Source organism: Neomonachus schauinslandi, chromosome 6 (assembly GCF_002201575.2).
Source record: "Neomonachus schauinslandi chromosome 6, ASM220157v2, whole genome shotgun sequence".
Classification (NCBI taxonomy): domain Eukaryota; kingdom Metazoa; phylum Chordata; class Mammalia; order Carnivora; family Phocidae; genus Neomonachus; species Neomonachus schauinslandi.
The window spans coordinates 28,352,704-28,373,552 of record NC_058408.1 but is presented as its reverse complement, the minus strand read 5'-3'; the positions used below and the strand labels follow the sequence as shown (position 1 = coordinate 28,373,552).

Below are 20,849 nucleotides of genomic sequence, written 5' to 3'. Positions count from 1 at the left end.
TATGAAAAGGGGATGTGAATCATAATATACGGCATGGCTTGGATATGCAAAATATTTACATAGTCAAGAAATATGTAAATACTTTTAATTTAACTGAAACTTGAGATAGAACTAACTTGATTGCGAGGTTGTGGGAGGGATGGGCAGGTGCGTGAGATGGAGGAGGGAGGCTTAGGTGTAGCTGTGGTATACTGAGTGTGTAGGAAGGTAACCATGGGGACAGTGGGGCAGGTGACTCAGAGCCCACAGGGGCTGCAGGCAAAAGGGAGGTAGGAGAAGTGGGGTGATTTGGGTTAGCCACATAAGAGAGGCGTCGCTCAGATATTCATCTCCCACTTGCTCTCAGCCAATTTCTTTGGGGACCTCAGTGCACTCATTCACAATAAAATGTCAATAACAAGGGGCACCTGGGTGGCTCAGTCGGTTAAGCCTCTGCCTTTGGCGCAGGGTCTTGGGTCCTGGGATCGAGCCCCGCATCGGGCTCCTTGCTCAGTGGGCAGCCTGCTTCTCCCTCTGTCTGCCACTCCCCCTGCTTGTGCTCTCTCTGTCTCTCTCTCTCTGACAAATAAATAAATAAAATCTTTAAAAAAAAATTTTTTTAAATGTCAATAACAGGGTCTGGCTCTTACCTCCCCCGGAGCATCGTGTTTTAATAGGGACAAGCCTGGTGGTGGAAAGCTGGTGGAATGAGCAGCTTTCTGACTCTAGCTAAATAACCAGGTGACCTTGACCTTGGACGTAGCTTCTCTGAACTTCAGGCTCGCCTATGAAATGGGAACAATGACATTGCCACCCCAGTATTGTTGTGAGAAGCAAATGAGGTAATGTCTGTGGAAAGTCTTTCGGAGTCATCAAGAGCAGTGTGGACCTTTTTATGACACCAAATGAATGAAATGTCACTGTTGGAAGTTCCGGGTCTGAGCCGCAAAGCCTGGCTGGTGATGCTTCTGTGTGTGCCCATGGAAGGATCCCACCTCGGGGCAGCTGACCCCACTGGGTCCAGGGGCTTCAGGGGATGGGCACACGGACTCACACATCACAGAACAAGAACTGTAAGAACTGCAGGGCCACACTGGACATATTCCAGCCTCAGAGCAGAGCCGTGAGGTAAGTACGGTTGATTCTCGTTACTCAAGGTTCTTAGGTTCTATCAAGCTACCCAAACACTGAATGTGCATATACAGAACCACTGCTCCTGGGGAAATATGGGGTTAGGTTCCCGTGAGCCTCTGGTCACCACATTTTCATCAACCGATCAGTACAGAACCTTGTTGTATGTGTATTTCTGCTTGAAGACACCTTATTAATATATACTGTTGATTCATTAACAGTGAACTCTTGGCCAACAGCATTCTAACTCAGCCCCGCACAAAGCCTTTCTAAGACATGGATTTTCTCTGAGACACATCACAGGCTCCCTGTGCTTAGGAACACCGGACGGCATTTCAGCACTGTGCTTGGGGGCCACTGTAAACAGCGAAATCGCCAACAAAATGACAAAAATATGGCACTAAATAGACTGCAAAAGGAGTACTTGTCTACAGTATGAGAGCCAAAAGAGAAGGCAGAGCATCACCTTGCTCAACCTCAGCTGGGAACGTGTGCTTTGAACAACTCAAGTTGTTCACCACCCTGCACACGTCTGCCAACAACCGCTAAAGCGTCACAAGTATTGATTTGGGGGTTACTAATAACCGTTAGCAAGGAGGCTGATTTGCAAATACAGAATCCACCGATAATGAGGACTGACTATATCATTGTCACCGGTTTACAAAGCAAGGAACAGACCCTCATCAGGGTGAATAGCTGGCAGGCAGCCAGCAAGCGGCAGAGCCAGGATTCAGACTCCCTGTGCTAGGCGTCCACACCCAGGATTTCAGCGCCCTTGTACACTGTTCTCCGGGCCAGGCTTTTCATTTCATAGATGAGGCCCTGAGCCCCAAAGCTGACTCACCTATGGTCACACAGGTGTGGGGGGAAGTTCGGGGGCTGAAGCCTGACCCTGGACCCACGGACTATCCCTTTTTCTCACAAGAGCACGCCTCTCTTTTTTTATTTTATTTATTTGAAAGAGCGAGCACAAGCAGGGGGAGCGGCAGAGGGAGAGGAAGATGCGGGGCTCGATCCCAGGACCCTGGCATCATGACCTGAGCCAAAGGCAGACGTTTAACCGCTGATCCACCCAGGCGCCCCCAGAGCACCCCTCTCTTATGAAGTGCCTGACCCACCTGTGTTGTGCCTTCTTGCCTCCCCGAATCTCTCTCTCCTGCTCCACCCGGGGACCCTGGGACCTGCGTGGGGAGTGGTGAGCCGGGGCGGCCACCTGGAAGGTTTGCTGCGGCTGCGGCGTGACAAGCACCGCGGGGACACCAGCACGTGTGCGTGCAGACTGGACCACCAGGGGGCGCCCCTGCCTCCCCGCGCCACGCATTCCCCCGCCCCCAAAGCGCGCCTGGAGCGCCTCTGCAGCCCTAGTGGTCCTGGAAAGGGGAAAGGAACAATGGGGTAATTGATGCAAATGCGCCATGAAAGACAAATTGTTCAGATGAAGCGCATTCCGGGCTCCTGCCAAAGGCTCTGGGTGTGTGGAATTTCAAGGAGAAGCTGAGTAGATTTGGGCTGTGCGGCCGGACCCCGTGCCTCCCTTCCTGGAATGCTGCAGGCTTGGCCTGGGTTCCCAGGGGCCTGCGGGCTGGGGGGAGGGCAATGCAAGGGAATGGAAAAGGTGGACTGGTGAACTGGCTAACAGGAGCCTTCCTCCCTCTTCTCAGATGGCCTCCGGTCTCCTGAACCGGCTTAGCCTTGAATAGACTCTTCACCCCTCGCCTCCTCGCCCCACTCCCCATCCTGGCAGGAATCCAGGAGCTTCCTCTTATGCCTTTTCTCCCTGGGTGGCCTCGGCTAAAGCTTCCACCTCTTCGAACTTCTGTTTTCTCATCTATAAAATGGGACAAAGCGTCCTTTCCATTCACATCCCACAGGGGTGTGGTGTGGGTCAAATGAGAAAGGTCTGGAAACCTCAGCATGTCTGTTCCACTTCTCAAGCTCCACCAGAAGCTGCCCTGGGAAGCCAATACAGAAAGCCAGAGCATTCTACCCAGCCCCACCCTGGCGCCCTGGAGACCTCCAGGTGACCCCAGTCCCAGCGCTGTCCCTTACTGTGAGCTCCAGGCCTCCTCCCACCCCAGGATCTAAACTTCCGACCACCCCCCAGGGCCAGGGAGGGTGGAGCAGGATCTGGACAGGAGGCCTGCACAAGGGCTCCTTGTCCTGCTGGGCAGGCTGGCACCCGCCTGTCCTATCCCCCGAGGAGGTGACTCTCTGGGACTATTGTCTTTCTGTTGAGACTTGGGGGTGGGGGCAATCAGAGTCCATCAGGGCAGGGCCAGAGTGTCCAGGCTCACAGCCCAGCCCACTTCTGGAGTGCTAGGTTTTAATGCCTCCCTCCCAGCCCACAGTGGCCTACACATCTGCCAGGATTTGTTCTGAGCGGGCAAGCATACTGTTGATCACAATGCCTCTGCCCCAGGCCCCTTTCTCCTCCTGAAAAACCTCACTTCCCCGTCCTCTATCTTCACAGCCTCCATCCCATCCTTGTTCCTTGCTGTCTTTCTGACATGAATTATTCATAATTCATACACTGCACCTAGCAGAGTCCTGGCCCACATTTAGCATTCAATAAATGCTATTATTGCCCAGCCACCACCCTCAGTCACCCAGGGTAGGATCTAAGACTACCTAACCTTTATCCTGGGCCTCATATTCCAGTTTTTGCTTGCTGTCTCTCCTGCTGGCCCTCTTTCCCCCCACACACACACCCCTCTGGTGCCTACAGCATTTCCTTGCTTCCCCCGGGCCAGTTCTCAGCCCCACCAACCTGGGTTCTGATCCCAGCCCCGACATCACACAATCACTGGGCGATTTTGAACAAATTCTTAAACGTCTCTGCATTCTCATTTCTTTATCCACAAGTGAGAAGGATCATCTCTGCTCCAGGCAGTGGGGAAGATGAAATAAGATAGTAGTTATGAAAACCCCATGAAATTTTATTACCAGCACATACCAGCAGAGAGATTATTACCATCGAGAACCTGCTAATGGATGGCCTCCCCACCCTCCTGCAGATAAGGCTATCCGCTTCCAGCCTCTCTGAGACTCTAATAATAATCACCCCTAAGGTGCGTGATTTCCTAATTTATGAAACATCTTCACACCCTTCGAACCATTGCAACTTTCCCAAATGAATCCAATGTCAGAAGAGGCAGAGAGGGAGAATAATTCTGGACAGCTTTATTCAGCATTATTCAGGCCATTTATAAGAATTTATTATCAGCCAAAGATAAACAAAGTCCCTACTCCCTAGGCACATACAGTCTGGCGAGGAGAAAGCTAAGTAAACAGATTCCAGCAGCCGCGCCCTAGGGGGCCAATATGAGTATTTCCAGCTGGTCCTGGTTCATCCCAGAGCCCTGGACAGTTCAGTGTTGAACAAAGACCTTCTGGAGGCTAGGAGGCTCCTGTGCCCCAGGCACCCCCCTTCATGCTGTGGTCAGCAGCAGCCACCCCAGGGGGTAAGCAGACCTGCCCCTTCGGCTCCTGGTTGGATGGGCAGTTTTCAGCACCGCAGTGAACAAGACTGGGGCCATTGGTCAGCACTACACACAGGAGCAGAAGCTCAGGCCCAGGGAGTGGTCAGCAGGCCTGGAAAGGGTTAAGTCCGCAGGATGTGCCTGGGACCCAGCTGTTCCCGTGGGTGGGTGGGAGATTTACAGCCTCCCCCACTATGGGGCTACCAAGCCTGAGCTGGGGAAAGATGCTGCTCTCAGGAGAGAAAAGGAAGAGTCCCCGCTCTGAAGCCAGACTCCCCTGTCATGCGGCCAGGGCCTCCCACACAGGCGCCAGCAGAGGGGAGGGCCAGGAAAGGGGAACCAAGGGATCCAGGAGAAGGCAGGGCTGGACTTCCTCCATACCAGGATGGGCAAAGGCAGAGCTGGCCCTGTCTGTCCTGGGCCTCCCTTCATTCGGGGATGGGGGTTAGTGGCCAAGAAGTTGGTCTGAAGTTCAGACTCCAGCCTTCAGTTTTCAGATGAGAATATGATGTTGGGCTGCTCTATGCCTCAGTTTCTCTCCTGGGCACACCCTCCAGGGTAGGCTTGGTAATGGCCCCCAAATGTGCATATTCTAATCCCTGGAACCTCTGAGTGTTTTCTCATATGGCAAAAACATTGCAAATGTGGTTACGTTAAGGATCTTAAGATGGGGAGATTATTCAGGACTATCCAGGCAGGCTGTAAATGTTATGACAAGTGTCTTTATAAGAGGGAGGCACATAGAGATTACAGACAGAAGAGAAGAGGGCAATGTGACCACAGAAGCAGAGAGTGGAGTGATGCTGCCACAAGCCAAGGAAAACCTGGAGCCACCAGAAGCTGGGAGAGGCCAGGAACCCGTTCTTCCCCAGAGCCTCCAGAGCAAGCACGGCCTGCCAATACCCTGGTTTCAGCCTGGTATCGGCCCAAGACTGACTTTGGACTTTTGGCCTCCAGAACTGTGAAAGAATAAATTTCTGTGGTTTTAAGCCACCAAGTTTATGGTAGATTATTATAGCAGGAAGCTATTGGTTGTGCTCTGCTGGCCTGGTGGAATGAGGTGAGTAGGTGACTGGTCTGGCTCCTTGCAAAGTAGCTCTTTTTTAGGTTGTGTTGGGGAATTTCTTTCTTTTTTAAGATTTTATTTATTTATTTGACAGAGATAGCGGGAGCCGGAACACAAGTAGGGGGAGTGGGAGAGGGAGGAGCAGACTCCCCGCAGAGCAGGGAGCCCAATGTAGGGCTCAATCCCAGGACCCTGGGATCATGACCTGAGCTGAAGGCAGATACTTAACGATTCAGCCACCCAGGCACCCCGATTGGGGAATTTCTTTTTCTAGGAGTTCATTTTCCCTGTCATTGGGATAGCACTTTAATTGGCCAAAGGACATCATTCCAGCCTGGAAACATTCTCGAATGTCCTGAGGTAGGAAGGTAGGATGTCCTGTGCTCAGTAGGCCAGCTAGAGATGGTGCATTGTCCAAGTGGGTCCCCACTCTTCCTCACTCCCCATTCTCAGCTTTCCAGTGATTCATGTGGCCTCCAAAACCACTGGACTGAGCCCTGAGCATCTTCTCTGTGCTCACCCAGCACCCTCCTACAGCCCAGAGCATTCTAGTGTTGTCTACTGCTCAGTAATCTTGGGATGACCTGACCCCATTTCTGAAAAAGCAAACCATCAAATCTGGGGAGAGGTGGGGAGGTAAGGAGGGATAGAGATTTTAGAATCTCCATCACTCAGCAAACATTTATTGAACTCTTACTGTGTGCCAGGCACAGGGCCAGGCCCCAGAGATAAAAGGTAAAGAGCATGTGGTCCCTACCTAGAAAGGGAGACAAGTAAACCAATGTTATTCCAGTAAGAGTGTGTGCAGGGCACTGATGAATGTGAGCAGATGCGTGGCACTTGGCCCTGACTGGGGTATGAGGAGAATCATGGGAAATCTTCCTCAAGAAGACATCTGTATTATTTATCCATTGCTATGCAACAAATTAGCACAGACTAAGTGGCATAAAACAACACACATTTCTCATCTCATAATTTCTAAGGTCAGGAACCTGGAAATGCCTGGCCGGGCCCCCTGCTTCAGGGCCTTTCACAAGGCAGAAATCGGGAGCCCAGCCAGGAACAGGGGCCCCTTGGAAGGCTTGGCTGGGGAAGGACCTGCTTCCAAACTCACACGGTTGTTGGTAGGATTCAGTTTCTTTGGGGCTCTTGGCCAGAAGCCACCTCAGTTCCGAACACATGAGCCTTTCCCACATGGCAGTTTGCTTCAGCAAACGAGCAAGGGAGAGGGTCAGAATGCAAAAGATGGAGATCACAATCCTAGGTAGCCACCTCACAGAAGGGACACCCTATCTAATTCTATTCATTAGGAGCAAAGTCACTAGGCCAATCTGCTCTCAAGGGGAGGGGTTTATACAAGAGCAGCCAGGAGGTGGAGACCACTGGGGGCCTTTTTAGGGTCTGCCTGCCACCAGGACTCCCACACTGGGTCTCGAAGGTACAGCAGGGACCGGCTCGGTCAAGGCAGGAACAAAGGCCCACGAAAAGCATGGCGCTCTCTTGGAAAGACCAGAGCAGGGCTGCCATGTGACGAGCATGCCAAGGGAATCCACAACTACCTGCAAACAGTCCAGGTATTTACGTTGCACTGCACGCTCGCTGACCTTGTCTTCTTGACCTTGACCAATTTGTTGGCGTATTATTCCTGGATGGACGGAATGAACACTGAGACCCAGACAGTAAGAGTGTGGCCAGAGGCCAACTGCCCCATGTGGGCTCCCTTCTCCAGGGACTCTTCTGATAAGGGTGGGATCAGAGAAAGTAAAATCACAAGGCAAGCTAAGATCTGAGGAAGACACAGGAAATGGAGAAACAAGATGACCCTTGGCTGCCAGATGGCACTCCCCAGGACTGTGGCAGCTGAAGCTACGTGGGTATATATGAGATTGCAGGGTGTGTGTGTGTGTGTGTGTGTGTGTGTGTGTGTGTGTGTGTGTAACACCATTCAGCAGGTTCTGCTCAATAAACCTCCCACAGGCTCCCGGCGGCCAGGACAGCAGCCCTGAGCTCTTGATGACTGTCAGAGGTCACTGAGCATCGTTTCCTTGGCCTGGCGACGTCGGAATCACCATGGGTGGGGTGAGGGGCTGACTGAAAATACTGAATCCTGGGCTCTAGCTCTAGGGGGTCAGATTCAGTGAGCTGCAAGTAGGGCCAGGCTTCTGTGCTTTTAGCAAACACCCAGGAAGTTCTGACCATCTGCTGGATTTAGAACCTACTGACTTACTTTGACTCCTTTGTTCTATAAGTGAGGAAAACAAGGCCCACAGCCTGCCCAGGGTCACAGGGCCAGATATTGGCCCAGTTGGAAGAGGGACCCAGAGTGCTGCCTCCTAAGCCCAGACTATCAGCATTCCTACAGAGAGCCGCTTAGAGGTCCCCTCAGTGCATTCCACCTGGCTACATACCCACCTAATGTCTTCCAGGCTCTTTTTATTGGAAGTGTGCCAGGAGATGGCCCTGAGAGGCAGTGAGCCCCCAACATAGTACCCACAGACACACACAGGCACACGTACATAACCACTCACACACAACTTCCCATTTGCTCTTTCCACACTCTTTACGGCGCACCTGCTATAGACCAGCCACTGGCCTGAGGATCCAGCAGTGAGCACAGTAAGGAAATGCAGGGCCTTGCCCTCCTGCACTTTCCCATCTAGGACAGTGAATCCGAGGGCTGCATGAAGCAGCCAGGCTTCGCCCAGGCTCAGAAGGAGCTGACCAAAGGAACAAGTGATTGGCTGCTGAGGTGGGGTGCACCTCTCACCAAACCGTGCAGGTAGACCTCATGGCTGTGGATCTGGGAATCAGGAGGCATTGGGCAAAGCAAGGTGGACCCAGGTCTCCCTGCATGTCCCAGGCATCCCTCATCTTAGCATTACTTTTTACATTGCAAGTATCTCAGGCCAGCAGTGGGTGCTGACAGCAAAGAGGACTCGTGGGCTAGCTGAGAGGAGCCCCCAGGTAGCCAGTAGAGGCCAAGGAGAAAGAGCTGAGAGGCTGTCCCCTCCCTAAACTCCTAAGTGGCCCAGATGCATGCATGCCGCAACCTGCAACAGAATGACCAGCTAGGAACATTCGTCTATCTAATTTCAGACTGGGTGTTCACTCAGGGACCATGGCTCAACCTTGCAGAGGATGCTTTACTTCCCCGGGCCTTAGATTTACCATCTTATCTAGCAGGAAATATTCCAAGCTTTTCCTGTTTTGATAATACAAGATCACACCTGAAGATTCCTTGAGAGCCAGAGCGCTGGAAAGAAACACAGAGGGTGATGGTAAATATTCCAGGATTGAAAGGTGAAGATGGTGGGGAGTGGAGCTTCCAGAGACCTTGCCGGGGGAGGGTTATGTTTTGTTCTGCTGGAGAAATAAACTATTCTGGGCTGGACCCTCAAGATGGACCACCCCGATTGTGAGAAACAGCCATTGGGCATATGTGTTTTGGAAGTGGGGTAAGCACAGAGTCTCAAGTCTCTCTTGGCACAAATAGCCAAAAGCTCCAAACTGCAGCCCTGACCACCGCAGTCAAGTATAATTAATAGACGCTGTCGGCATTTTAGAGTTGCTTTTTGAGCGCAGTTTGTTTACCTCTGCTGTCTGGGTAAGCATGGAGGCTCAACTCCTTTGCAACGGGGAGTCAGCCAAGGGCTCCCCAGGGCTGGCCTGGGCCAGACTCCCATGTTCTCCTCCTGGCGTGGTGTGCGACATGCTCTGTGAACTCAGACAAGTTGTGCAACTCGCCCTCTCCTTCCTGGCAGGGGAAGGGGTATTTCTGTGTGTGAAGGGCTCTGAGCCATTGGAGTGGAGCCCAGTTAGCGGTGCTGGTGAAGATAATGATAGTGCAGCGCATTCGGACGACAAAGGAATCTTGCTGGAGCATCACCTGCTCTCTCCATCCTCACTTCTAACCAGGAAGTTCCAACACCAGGAGGCACCGGGATGTCGCGAGAACTTCGTGGGTCCCAGAGTTGGGAGGCCCGAGTCTGCACCTGCCGCTGACTTCTCATGTCTCTGAATGTCAGTTTCATGGGCTGTAAGATGGACACTTATCCCGAAGGGATGTAAGTCTAGCCCAGTTTAGGCCGCGCTCCGTGGAAGTTAGGGGTTGGTATCAGGTAAAAGCACGGGCAAGCATTGCCAGTTTAAGTTGTTCATTACAGGCAGCTTTCTAAATGGGGGTTAGGCAGAGCAAGGTCAAGGGGAGGATTATCACACTACTGTAGTAACAAATGCTTACTGTGCATTATCTCTGTGCCTTATCTACTTTACAGGCTTTCCTTCAATTAATTCTCACCATGATCCTAGGGAGTAGGCTATTATCCTTCCCGTTTTAACGGGGTGCCAAATAACACTGCTAATGAGAGACCCAGCAGGGATTCACACTCATATCTGTGATTAGAGCATAAGTGTTTTTCACTGCTACCTGAATGCCTCCACGTGGATGACATGAGTTCCCGCCCCACAGTGGGCATTTACCAACTAGTCACTGTCTCCTCATTGGCTCCCATCTTTCCCTCCCATTCCCACCGTGGCTCTTAGGCCTCATTGCTTCCAAACTGATTTCCCCGCTCCCAGGGTCTCCCTTCCCCAAGACCACCACCAACACCCATTCTCAAACCCAGGGCTCACCACACCTCCCCTGCTCTCCAGGGTGGACCCAGCCATTCCACTTTAGGAAAGCTAATTTGACTTCCAAGTAATAAGAGGAAAGAAAGAAAGAAAAAGAAAAGAAACAACCAGAGACACAGAGGTTTAGATATGCCAACATTTATTACCACCTTGTATACGATAGAAAAAAAATGCATGACCCCATGAGTGAAAAATAATCACATAACATATCATATGTAATAATTATATATCACATATCTCTTTGCATAGAAATAAATGTAGAGGGAAATACACCAAAATGTTAACAAAGATTATCTCTGCCAGATAGAAACATGAAAGGTGATACTTGTTTTCTTCTTCATAATGAGCTGTCCTTTCACATTTTTCTTCAATGAACACATCTTTGTAATAAAAATAAGAGGGTGTGTATGTGGTTTGTTTTTCTTTTTTAAAGATTTTATTTATTTATTTGAGACAGAGAGAATGAGAGAGACAGAGAGCACATGAGAGGGGGAGGGTCAGAGGGAGAAGCAGGCTCCCCGCCGAGCAGGGAGCCCGATGCGGAACTCGATCCCGGGACTCCAGGATCATGACCTGAGCCGAAGACAGTCGCTTAACCAACTGAGCCACCCAGGCGCCCCAGGGGTGTGTATGTGTTAAGAACAGAAGCCTTGTGGCACCTGGGTGGCCCAGTCGTTAAGCATCTGCCTTTGGCTCAGGTCATGATCGCAGGGTCGTGAGATCGAGCCTCAAGTCAGGCTCCCTGCTCAGTGGGGGGGCCTGCTTCTCCCTCTGTGGTGCACCCCCCCGCCCCCACTCGTGCTCGCTCTCTCTGAAATAAATAAAATCTTAAAAAAAAAAAAAAGAACAAAAGCCTTGTGTGACAGACTCCCGCTGCCAATGAAAGAAGCTCAGACCCCCCGCCGGTCAATAGGCTCTGAGTCGGCCCACTTCCTCTGTGCTCAGTTCTTGGACCTCCAGGTTCTGTGCAAACCTACTTGTGTTTCCTGTGCCACCCCACATTGTCCAGCCTGGCACTTGTGCACAGGTCATTTCTACCCCTGGAAGGCCTTGCCTCCCCTCCTCCCTCTGATAGAACTCTATCCTCCATCCCAAGGACCACCTGCATCCCCTGCCCACCCGTCACAGCTCTGTCCCCACCTGACAGTCCCCTCCCTTCCCTTGCTGCCTTCTCTGTTTCGATGATCTTGGGAGACTGGACAGGCCTCTGTACTTAACAGGTGCTTAACAAAGGGCCAGGTTGAGATGAATTGAATTACATTGAGGTTGGGCGCCGGTAGAAGCAGAGATGATTGAAGAGCCCCCAGAGACACCTGGCTCTCCTTCCTCCCTGCAGCTAGGGGCCCGGTGTCCCCTCCAAGGACAGCAGAAACCTCCGCTGCTGCCTGAGTCCAGGCTGCTGATACCCCTGGGCCATCGCACCGCTGCTCCAGGTTTGGACTCTTCCATGGCCCCACTGGAGGGCAGAGCTGTGGGCAGAGCTGACTGGTGAGCTAAGAGGGTGGGAGCGGCCGTGCTTCCCGTCCCTGAGGCAGGGCATAGGGTGCCCCGCTGTCCCAAGTTGCCCAGGACTGAGGGGTTTCTTGGGGCACAGAGCTTTCTGTGCTTAAACTTGGAGAGTCCCAGGCAAACTGGGATGATTGGTTGCCCTAGCTGGGTGTGAGCCCTGCCTGTGGGCCTCTGGGACCGGGCCTGCTGCCACACAGGGTCACATCTACTGAGCCGACAGTCCTGCTCTCTGCAGCATGGTATGCAGGATGGGCCAGCCCTATACCCCAGATCATGAGACAAACAGCATTTTGGGCCAACACAGGACCAGCACTCAGCCTGGAAAACTATGTGTTCCCTCAGAGTTCTCACTGTACCTTCCCACTCTGGGTCTCTCCATTCTTCCAGACTAATCCTGCCCCAGGACGCCTCCTCCCAACCCACAGGACACCTCCCCATGTCCTTTCCTATAGTGAGACCCACCACTGTTTCAAGGACTGGCTGCGGTCAGCTCCTCCACACCCCAGCCCAAAGACGGACTCCCCACTCCTCTGGGCTTAACTCCTTTCTCCCAGCTCCTGAGCATCTTTCTCCCAGTGACACTGTGGGTTCATTCCTCCATTCCTTCATTCACTCATCCGGTGAGAATTAATCCTCTGGTGCTGGGTTAAGAGAACATGCTAGAGTCCCACTGACTTGGCTGAATCCTGGCTCCGCCACTTAAGAGTGGCTGTGTGATTCTGAACAAATCACTTCACCTCTCTGGGCCTCAGTTTCTTAATGGAAAACATGGGAGTTCTAAGAATTAACAGCGACCTCACAGCATTGCTGGAGCATTACATGATTCAATAATTGAACAGTTCTTGGATCAATGCTTGGCACAGAGTAAGCTCGATCTACCCTTTGCCATTAAGAAACTACTGTGTACCAGATACTTTGAGGGAGCAGGAATATGCAGATGACAGGTGCTGACGGTCTAGTCGACAGGCAGACAAGGAAGCCAACTGCCACGCAGGGTGACTAATGGAAGAGCTATGGCCACACAGAGGAGAGAGCGGTTACTCAGCCTGGACTGGAGGCAGAACTGGGGAGGCTCCTCCGAGGTGGTGAGCCAACAATGCAAAAATGTGCCGGAGGAGGGGGGTGCAAAGGCCCGGGAGTGCGGGGCGGCCTTTGCCGGCCTGGAATGGGGGCGGCGGCATGCAGGGGCCCCGTGTGTGCAGACTGTGAGGGCAGGCATGAGAAAGAGCCCTGATTGAGGAGAGGGCATGTCCAAGGAGCCTGGACTTCCTCCATGGCAGTGGGGAAGCCCCTGGAGGTTTTAAGCAGGAGAATGGATTGCATTCTGGACAGAACACGCTGGGGGACCATGGCCCGCAGACTAGAGCAGAGACTGGAGGAGGCCAAGCCCGGGCCCACCGAGCCGCCAAGCAGCAGCATGGCGCACAGCAAAACACAGTCTGACCAGGGCCCTTGGGCCTCTGGTCCTGGTAGGATACCTGCCCACCGCACCTATGCATCCCCAACTTCTGGGCAGGGCCAGATTTCAGAGTTGCATGCCCTAAGGCCCTATAGATCTACCCCCACTCCCTCCTGCAGCACCGCCTGACTGTGGATTCCAATTCTGGCCCCTCGCGCTGGCCTTCCTTCTCGCCCTTGCAACAGGCTCACTCTTGCCAAAGCCTCAGCCCCAGCCTCAGCTCACCCTGACCTGAGCAAGCCCATCCCCTTCTCCCCTGTCTCCCCGCCCCTAGCCTCAGAGGCCTCCCAGTTGCTGGGCCGGGACTTGCCCTGTCTCATTTTCCCATCCATGACTCACACATCAGATGGGGGTGAGGCCAGGGGGAGAGAAGGCAGCAGGCCCTCGCTGGCCTTACGGCGTCCTCAGGCCCAACTGAGCGGTTTTTCCATTGCATGCATGTCTGCTGGCACTGTCAGGGCCTGTTTGTGCCCCCGAAGAGGCCTTGACCCTACTCTGCGGTCCAGCCAAGCATTCCTAGGGTGAAGGTCTATGCTCCATTTTTAGAATTCGGAGTTGCCAGACCAGTGAAGACACCCCTGAATTCATGAAGCAGGGGTGTCTCCCTCCACAGCAGAGAGAAAACGCTCCCCAGAGGTCACAGATCCTTAAAAAAAACTAAATTCAGCATGTGAGCCCCCAGTCTCTGTGCTGCGAGTTCTTGGAGGCTTCAGGAAGCTACAGGACTTTTACAAATGGGAGGGAGTGTTCTTTCCCATGGCAACAACCACCATCTCTATTAATGTATATTGAGGACCTACTACATTCTAGGGTCTGTGTGAAGGGTTCTAATCGCAGCACGTCCTTCAGAGGGGCTGGGACTCTCCTAGCAAGGGGAGAAACCGAAGCTGGGTTTGGGCAGGAACCAAAGCATAGTTGGAACCGACAGGGCTGGGTTCCAGAAAAGCAGGGAGCGCCAGAACCCAGAGTCGGCCTCCTCCTCCACCTCGTGTGCCCCCTACCCTTGACAGCCCAGGCTGGCTGCGCCATTGCCCTTTGCCAAGCTCCCAGAATGATCCTGGAAACTCCCCTGAGGCCGACCCAGTGCTGGGCACAGGGGGAAGAGCCCAACTACAGGCACCAACTGGCATTTTATCTCCGCACCAGACTCTGGGCTCCTCGGGGGAGGGGTCAGATTGTTCCTCAACCCGGGATCTCCAGTGCCAAGCACAGGGCCTGGCCTGTAAGAGGCATTTAGTACAAGTTTGGGTTGCCTTGCATCCCACTCCCACCCGCTCCCACTCTCCCACTTCGGAGGGCCTGGATACCTCTTTTCTTCCTTCATGTATGAGTCCCCACCATTGGTCACCTTTCGGGCTCAACTGGAAGAGCAAGGGTTCTATTTTAGAGGTCGTCTTATTGGATGGAGAAGCTAACCCTTTCCCATTCTCCTGGCTCCATCAAGGAAGGGGTGGCAGACACCATCTTCTCACCATCCCTCCCCCCCCAACCCCTTATAAGCCTGGGCGTTTTCCCCAGCCCATGGCAGACATCACCAATCGATCACAGCATGGGGAGCCCAGACCTTTCTCAGCACTGGTCAGGGTTGGCATGGAAGATGATGCTTCTTTGCCACACTGGGATTAAGCTATTCATGAGACGGGTATAAAGCCTAATGAGGTAATAACTGATATGTTTGTAAAATAATTCCTCGGTAATTTTAATTTAGACTCTGGAGTAGGCCACTGCTTTGCCACAGGGAAGGCCAGACGTGGTGGACCACAGAGGAAGGGAGGGCAGCCTAAATTGCCAGCCACAACATGGAAAGATCTCGAGGGCTACCCGATTAATAGTTTCTGAATAACTCAGGCAGCTAGCTCTCTGTACTTGAGGTTCTCATGTGCTGAAATTATTCCTCCTAAACCGCCCCACGAGGAGTACTTACTGCACATATTGTACGAATGTATAAAGCCTGAGTATATAAATGACAGGGAGACAAGCTCTGTCCAGAACGCTGAGCCAGCTCCCAGGATGGCAGGGGTGGCACGGCCTTCTGGAGAAGATCGCCAGACGCCGAGTTGGCCCGTATAACATCCCTCAGTCCTGACGGTTCCTCCTTCCTAGGACCACTGAGGTCATGCCTCCTGGGGTTGCCATGTCTCCCCCTCCCTAGGCTGGAGATTTCGGAATGGGCTGTGGAATAGGAAAGCGGGGGTGGGAGAGGGATCTTCCAAGCACTGGGGTCTTTGTGGGCAAAGAATTCCACTCGGCAAACAGTGTGGTCACTGCCCTTTGTAGGGCATCTTCATTTTGGGATAGGCATGAAATGGTAATGGTCAAACCCCCACCCCACCCCCACCACCTCCAGGCCTAGCACCACAGTGGGGGGAAGATGGGCAGGAGGTGGGGGAAGAAGTGTGCAAAGAGAAGGCCTGGATGGGTGGGGGTCCCAGAAGGACCTAAGCAGCAGGAGACCCCCACGCGTGGGCCTCAGGGCTGGTCAGCTCCCGCCCACCCAGGTCAGTCCAGAGGTGATGCCAGGGTGGTTCCCCCTCTGGGTACCAGGCTGGCCTCCCGAGTCCTGAGGCGCTGGCTGGGCACCCCACGGGGAAATGTCCTCCTCCAGGCATGACGCCAAGCTGGGGACTACCAGCAGTCTGCAGGACGGATGACAGGGCCGCTGGGGAGAGGATGCTTTGATGCCCGCGCTCCATCGTGAGATACAAGTCAGGCCTGTGGCTACAAAGCCCTGAGCTGGGAATGTCCTGAGAGTCTCAGAGTGTCCAGAGGCTGAATCTTCATCCTCAGCCCCACGTGGCCTTCTGCCCTCCGCCCTGGGCCCTGTCCATTCCTTCAGCTCCAACGCCTCTGCCACAGGACCACGGCTTCTGCCTAGACGCAGGGAGCAGAGTCATGCCCCATGAGCCAAAAGGGGCAGGAGAGCTGGCAAGAAAGAACAGCAGTGAGGGCGGGGCAGACCCCGGGAGAGTAAGTATCCACCATGAGCTGTTTCACACCAGGGCTTCCCAACCTTCTCCACAGCAGGGGAAAGCAGAAAATAGTATGTGTGCCACACACCGTGATCCACACCTGCTTCCTCCTAGCCCCCCTGAGGCCCAAGGGACGAATAGGGGTCAGTTCTCAATACAGCACGTCTGCCTTCAGCCCAAGCTCTCAGCTAACCCTCACTACAGTCAGCAGGAGGGCCAAAGGGGTAGATGGCACCAGATGGGGCTCCCAGGCGCCCTGGGACTCTATTTGTTAAGGTGGGGAAGCTGGAGGGCTGGAGGCTGAGGTAGTGTGGGAGGTGGTAGTGAGGGCCAGGGGGGTGTGGGTGTCCACCCGAGAAATGAAAACCTGAGTGGTATAAATCCTTCCCCGGTCCCGCTCCTAGTTCCCACGGGGAGGGAGGGGCATCTGGGGAAGAGGGCACAGGGCTGGGAGCCAGAGCTTCTAGGTTCTATTCCTGGTCCCTCCCCTGGGCCTTCCTGACCACAAATCCGCCCCTCACCCCCTGCCCTACTGCTCAAGGAGGATTAAGACCTCACAAATAACAAATCCTGACCCCATCCTGCACCCGTTTCCCCCCACACACACCCCAGGTGCCCACCCCCTTCTCCAGCCTCTTCTCCTCTGGCCCAGCTGGGCACTAGCTGGCACTCAGGGGCAGGTGGGCAGGCCCACTCCCCCTTGGCATCAGTGGCCCACTCTCCAACACCTCTGGTCTGCCAGCAGCTTGACCCTAGGACCCAATACCCACTGTCAAGAATGGGTAGTGGAGTCCTGGCCCAGCCTAGTCAGACCCTCCCCCTGAGGCCCCACCTTGGGAGCTGGGTTCTGTGCCCAACCCCTAATGACTCTGCTAACTGAAGGAGGCTACCTTTCTGCCCCAATTCCACGCTCAAACTCTTCTATGTAGACTGTTGATCCTAGCACAAGGAGGGGCAAACTTCAGTTCATCCCACCCCTGGCTCTCCCCAGCTCCCTGAAAGCCATGGTGGGGAAAGCCTCAAGGGAATGTTCAGGCCAGCCTCCCTCCACCGGAGCCAGGGCAGAAGCAACCTGATAGGGAGGCCCATCCCTCCTATCTTCCTTTCTGCCACCTAGGTCACATAGGACCCTCCTGCCTGAAAGCCGGAGGGCAATGTCCAGCTCTTGGGCCCCCCTGCTCAGACTCCTAAGCTCCTACTCTTTGTTGGCCCTAGCATGGTTCAGCTTTGAAGTGGAATGCTGGTGGGAGTCCCGCATTTTCTCCGTAGGGGCAAGAGAAGGGAGAGAGGAGAGAAAGAGGGTTCGGTCCCCAAGGGGCTTACCTGACTTGACATCTGGGACCCACGTGGTGGGGAGGGTGCGCAGCATGAAGGTAAGATGGTAAGCCGGGGGGGTTTAGGACACGAGGGTCCCAGCCCCGAGGCTCTGCCTGGCCCGCACTGTCTGGATGGCCTGCTGGTTCTTGAACTTGACCAGGCCCAGGGTGATCTGGGCGTTCCAGCCAGGATCCTCGAGGGGGCAGCGGAAGTCGATCTCGCCGCCGCCCTCGGTCACCAGCGTGAAGTAGATGTGGCGCCCGGTGCTCTCCACGCATTCCACGGCCTTGATGCGGGCGAAGCTGAGCTCCTTGGGCCGGCCGCCCGTGCCCTTGGCCTCGAAGAGCTGCAGCCCGCGCTCGGTGAGCACACAGCGCTTCCGCTTCCACAGCTGCAGCAGCCCGCCGCTGCGCTTCTCCAGCACGCCCTCCTTGAGCACCGTCGCCGCCGCCGTCATGGGCGCCCCGAGGTCCCGGGCAGGCTGTAGGCTGCGGTGGGCGCGGCGCCCTTCCCCGCTCGGCCGCGCCGGATTCTGGCGCCCGGGGCCGGCTGGCCGCGCGCCCTGCCACCTGCGCCCCGACTGCCCCGTGCGCCCGCCGCGCAGTCCTCCGGCCACCGCCGCCCGCTCGGCGCCCTCAGCCCCCGCTCCCGCCCTCCTCCGCGCCGCTCCCGGCCGCCACTGCCCGGTGCCCGCCGCGGCTTTACGGCCCGAGAGCCCGGCTGCGCACTGGCTCCGCGCTCGCCCGCTCGCTCCGCTGGGCTCTGCCTGCGCGCTGGGCGGCAGCTCGAGGGATGTGCCCTTACATGTTCCGCCGCTCGCCTCCTGCGCCGCCCGCCGCGCATTCCTGCCCCGGCCGGCCCTCCCCTCCGCGCAGCGCACCCGCCGGGGCAGGGCTCCGGGGGGCGGGGCCGCGGCGGGGGCTCGGTCACGCACTGGAGGCGCTGGGCGCCGGGCGGGGACGGCTGGTACCGGCAGGGGGCTGCTTATTCAACAGCCCAAGCCTCGTGGCCTGCCGTCTGCCGCTCCTTGGAACCACAGCTCCTCCAGGCCTTGGACACAGGGGACGATCGTGGGGGAGGCGGGAGACAGGGAGCGTCTCCTAGATGAGAGGGTCGCTGCTTGTAAGAGGGGGTGGGCTTGCTCTGTGGTCGCGCGGTGCACCGGCTGGGACTTGCAGAGTGGGCTCCAGACATCTGCTGGCTGCTTCCCGGGCCGGGGGTGTCCTGCCCCCGCAGCCCGTGCCCCCTCTCCTAGCTTGGCCAGCTCCCCCTTGGCATTGTGCAAATCAGAAAAACGAGGACGATCCTGGGGTGGGGCGTGGGGGTAGGAATCAAGCCTGTGTTGGGTTCCTTCCCCTTCTCGGCAGGGAAAAAGAGAGGCTGCCCAGCTGTCTCTGCTGGGGCGACCCCCCCCCCAACTCCCTACCCGAATCCGCAGCACCGGGAGCCGCGTAGAGAAAAGCCAAGGCGAGGGGCGCCTGGGTGGCTCAGTCCGTGAAGCGTCTGCCTTTGGCTCAGGTCATGATCTTGGGCTCCCAGCTCAGCGGGGTACCTGCTTCTTCTCCCTCTGCCATTCCCCCTCCCCCACCCCACTTGTATTCTCTGGCTTTCTCTATCTCCCTGTCAAGTAAATAAGTAAAATCTTTTTTTTTTTTTAAGATTTTATTTATTCATTTGAGAGAGCGAGAGAAACAGCATGAGAGGGGATAGGGTCAGAGGGAGAAGCAGGCTCCCCGCTGAGCTGGGAGCCTGATGTGGGACTCGATCCCAGGACTCCGGGATCATGACCTGAGCCGAAGGCAGTCGCTTAACCAACTGAGCCACCCAGGCGCCCTAAAATCTTAAAAAAAAAAAAAAAGGCCAAGGCGAACTGAGCAGAGAGAAACCTTGCGGTCACTCAACCTCCCTGTGGAGGCACAGGGGGGACCCCATTGTGGTCTGGAGAGGTCACTTCCTGCAGTCTTCTTCGTAGCACACGCTTGGAGGGACGGGTCGCTCAGCCCACGTGGATCGGCCCAGGAGTTAGCTGCAGGAGCGCCGGTCCAACCCTGTTTGTCGCAGCCGCTCTGGCAGATTCTACCAACCTCCCTCCGAGCCACCTACTTCCCCGGATGGGAGCTGAAGGGGGATGGGGAGGGAGAAGACTTCCCTCCCTTTTTTGGCCTAAAGGGCTTTGTGTTAAGATGAAAGCTCTGCAGTGTTGGGTTCAAACCTCAACCCTTCCTCCCGGACCGTGGTGTCCCCGCCCACCTTGGGCTGCGGCATTATCCTTCCATTTCCTCGTCTGTCCATTCTCCGTTCATGGAGCTCTGATGAATAAGTTAGATAATATTTGTGAAAGGCCCAGGTCAGGGCCTGGCAACTCTCAGAGTCTCAATAAATGTCATTACTCCCCTTCTCCCACTTGCATGGCCTTCAGAAGAGGATGGGGACCCTAAGATTAGGCCAGGCACAGGAAGGTGACTCTTCTAGGTCCTGATCCTGCCCCATCTTTGTCAGCTCCTCCAGGTCCCCCAGTTCCCTCAGGGCCTCTTCACTGCCATGTTAATAATAGAGTATTATGGGAATAATAATAGGTAGTAATGATAGTAATAAGACCTCTTTGTCCCCACAGCCTGTTTCCCTCCTCCTGCCCATTGATGTAGAGCCTAGCCTGCACAAGGAGCGTCCAGGGGAGAGAGGAGAGGTGCTCCAAGTCAGGAAGTGGGGAAGCAGCTGTCAAGTTTCCTACCACGACTCCTCAGCCTGTGTGCTGTAGGAGCACCCCCCCCACCCAACACACAGGAAGCGAACTGCCTAAGCCATGGAATACCCCTCCAGGAGAGGAAGTGGCCAGCACCATGAAAGAAGAGAAGCAGCCAAGATAGATTTCTCTTGAGGCCCAGAGGACAGCATCTGAGAAAGCTCAAGGTACCCACAGCCCTGTCTTGGGGACCCCCAACGTCTCAGCCTATCTTCCAGCCATGCCCTCCCATAGCTTCTCTCTCTCCCCCCTCCCACCCCACCTCCTCCATAGGAATCTCCTGAGTGTGCCAATCTGGCCCAGTCCTGCTATGATCCAAAACTCTACCCTTGAGGAGACAGGACACTAACCAGGCTACTAACTCTGCCCCTAACTTTGTTCTATCTCTATCACTTCAACCTCTCCCCGCACTGAGTCTGGGACTCACTGACTGTCTCTCCAGTTCCAGGTTAATTCACAAAAGCACAGGCATTTAGAGGTTACAGAGCCCTCTCGTGTTTTTTATTCTCACAACAGATTGGTATTGTTATTATTATTGTGCTCATTTTCCTGATGAGAAAAGTGA

General features: G+C 54.8%; 1 protein-coding gene across 1 annotated transcript; it reads right to left on the bottom strand.

Annotated features, from left to right (window-relative positions):
- Nucleotides 1-15,179: 15,179 nt before the first annotated feature.
- On the bottom strand, nt 15,180-18,326 carry PHLDA3 (pleckstrin homology like domain family A member 3). Its single transcript, XM_021682474.1, has 2 exons — nt 17,548-18,326; nt 15,180-16,177 (listed from the first exon to the last, which is right to left on the bottom strand). The coding sequence occupies exon 1, from the start codon at nt 17,996-17,998 to the stop codon at nt 17,621-17,623; it is 378 nt and encodes a 125-aa protein (XP_021538149.1). The 5' UTR covers nt 17,999-18,326; the 3' UTR covers nt 15,180-16,177; nt 17,548-17,620.
- Nucleotides 18,327-20,849: the final 2,523 nt, after the last annotated feature.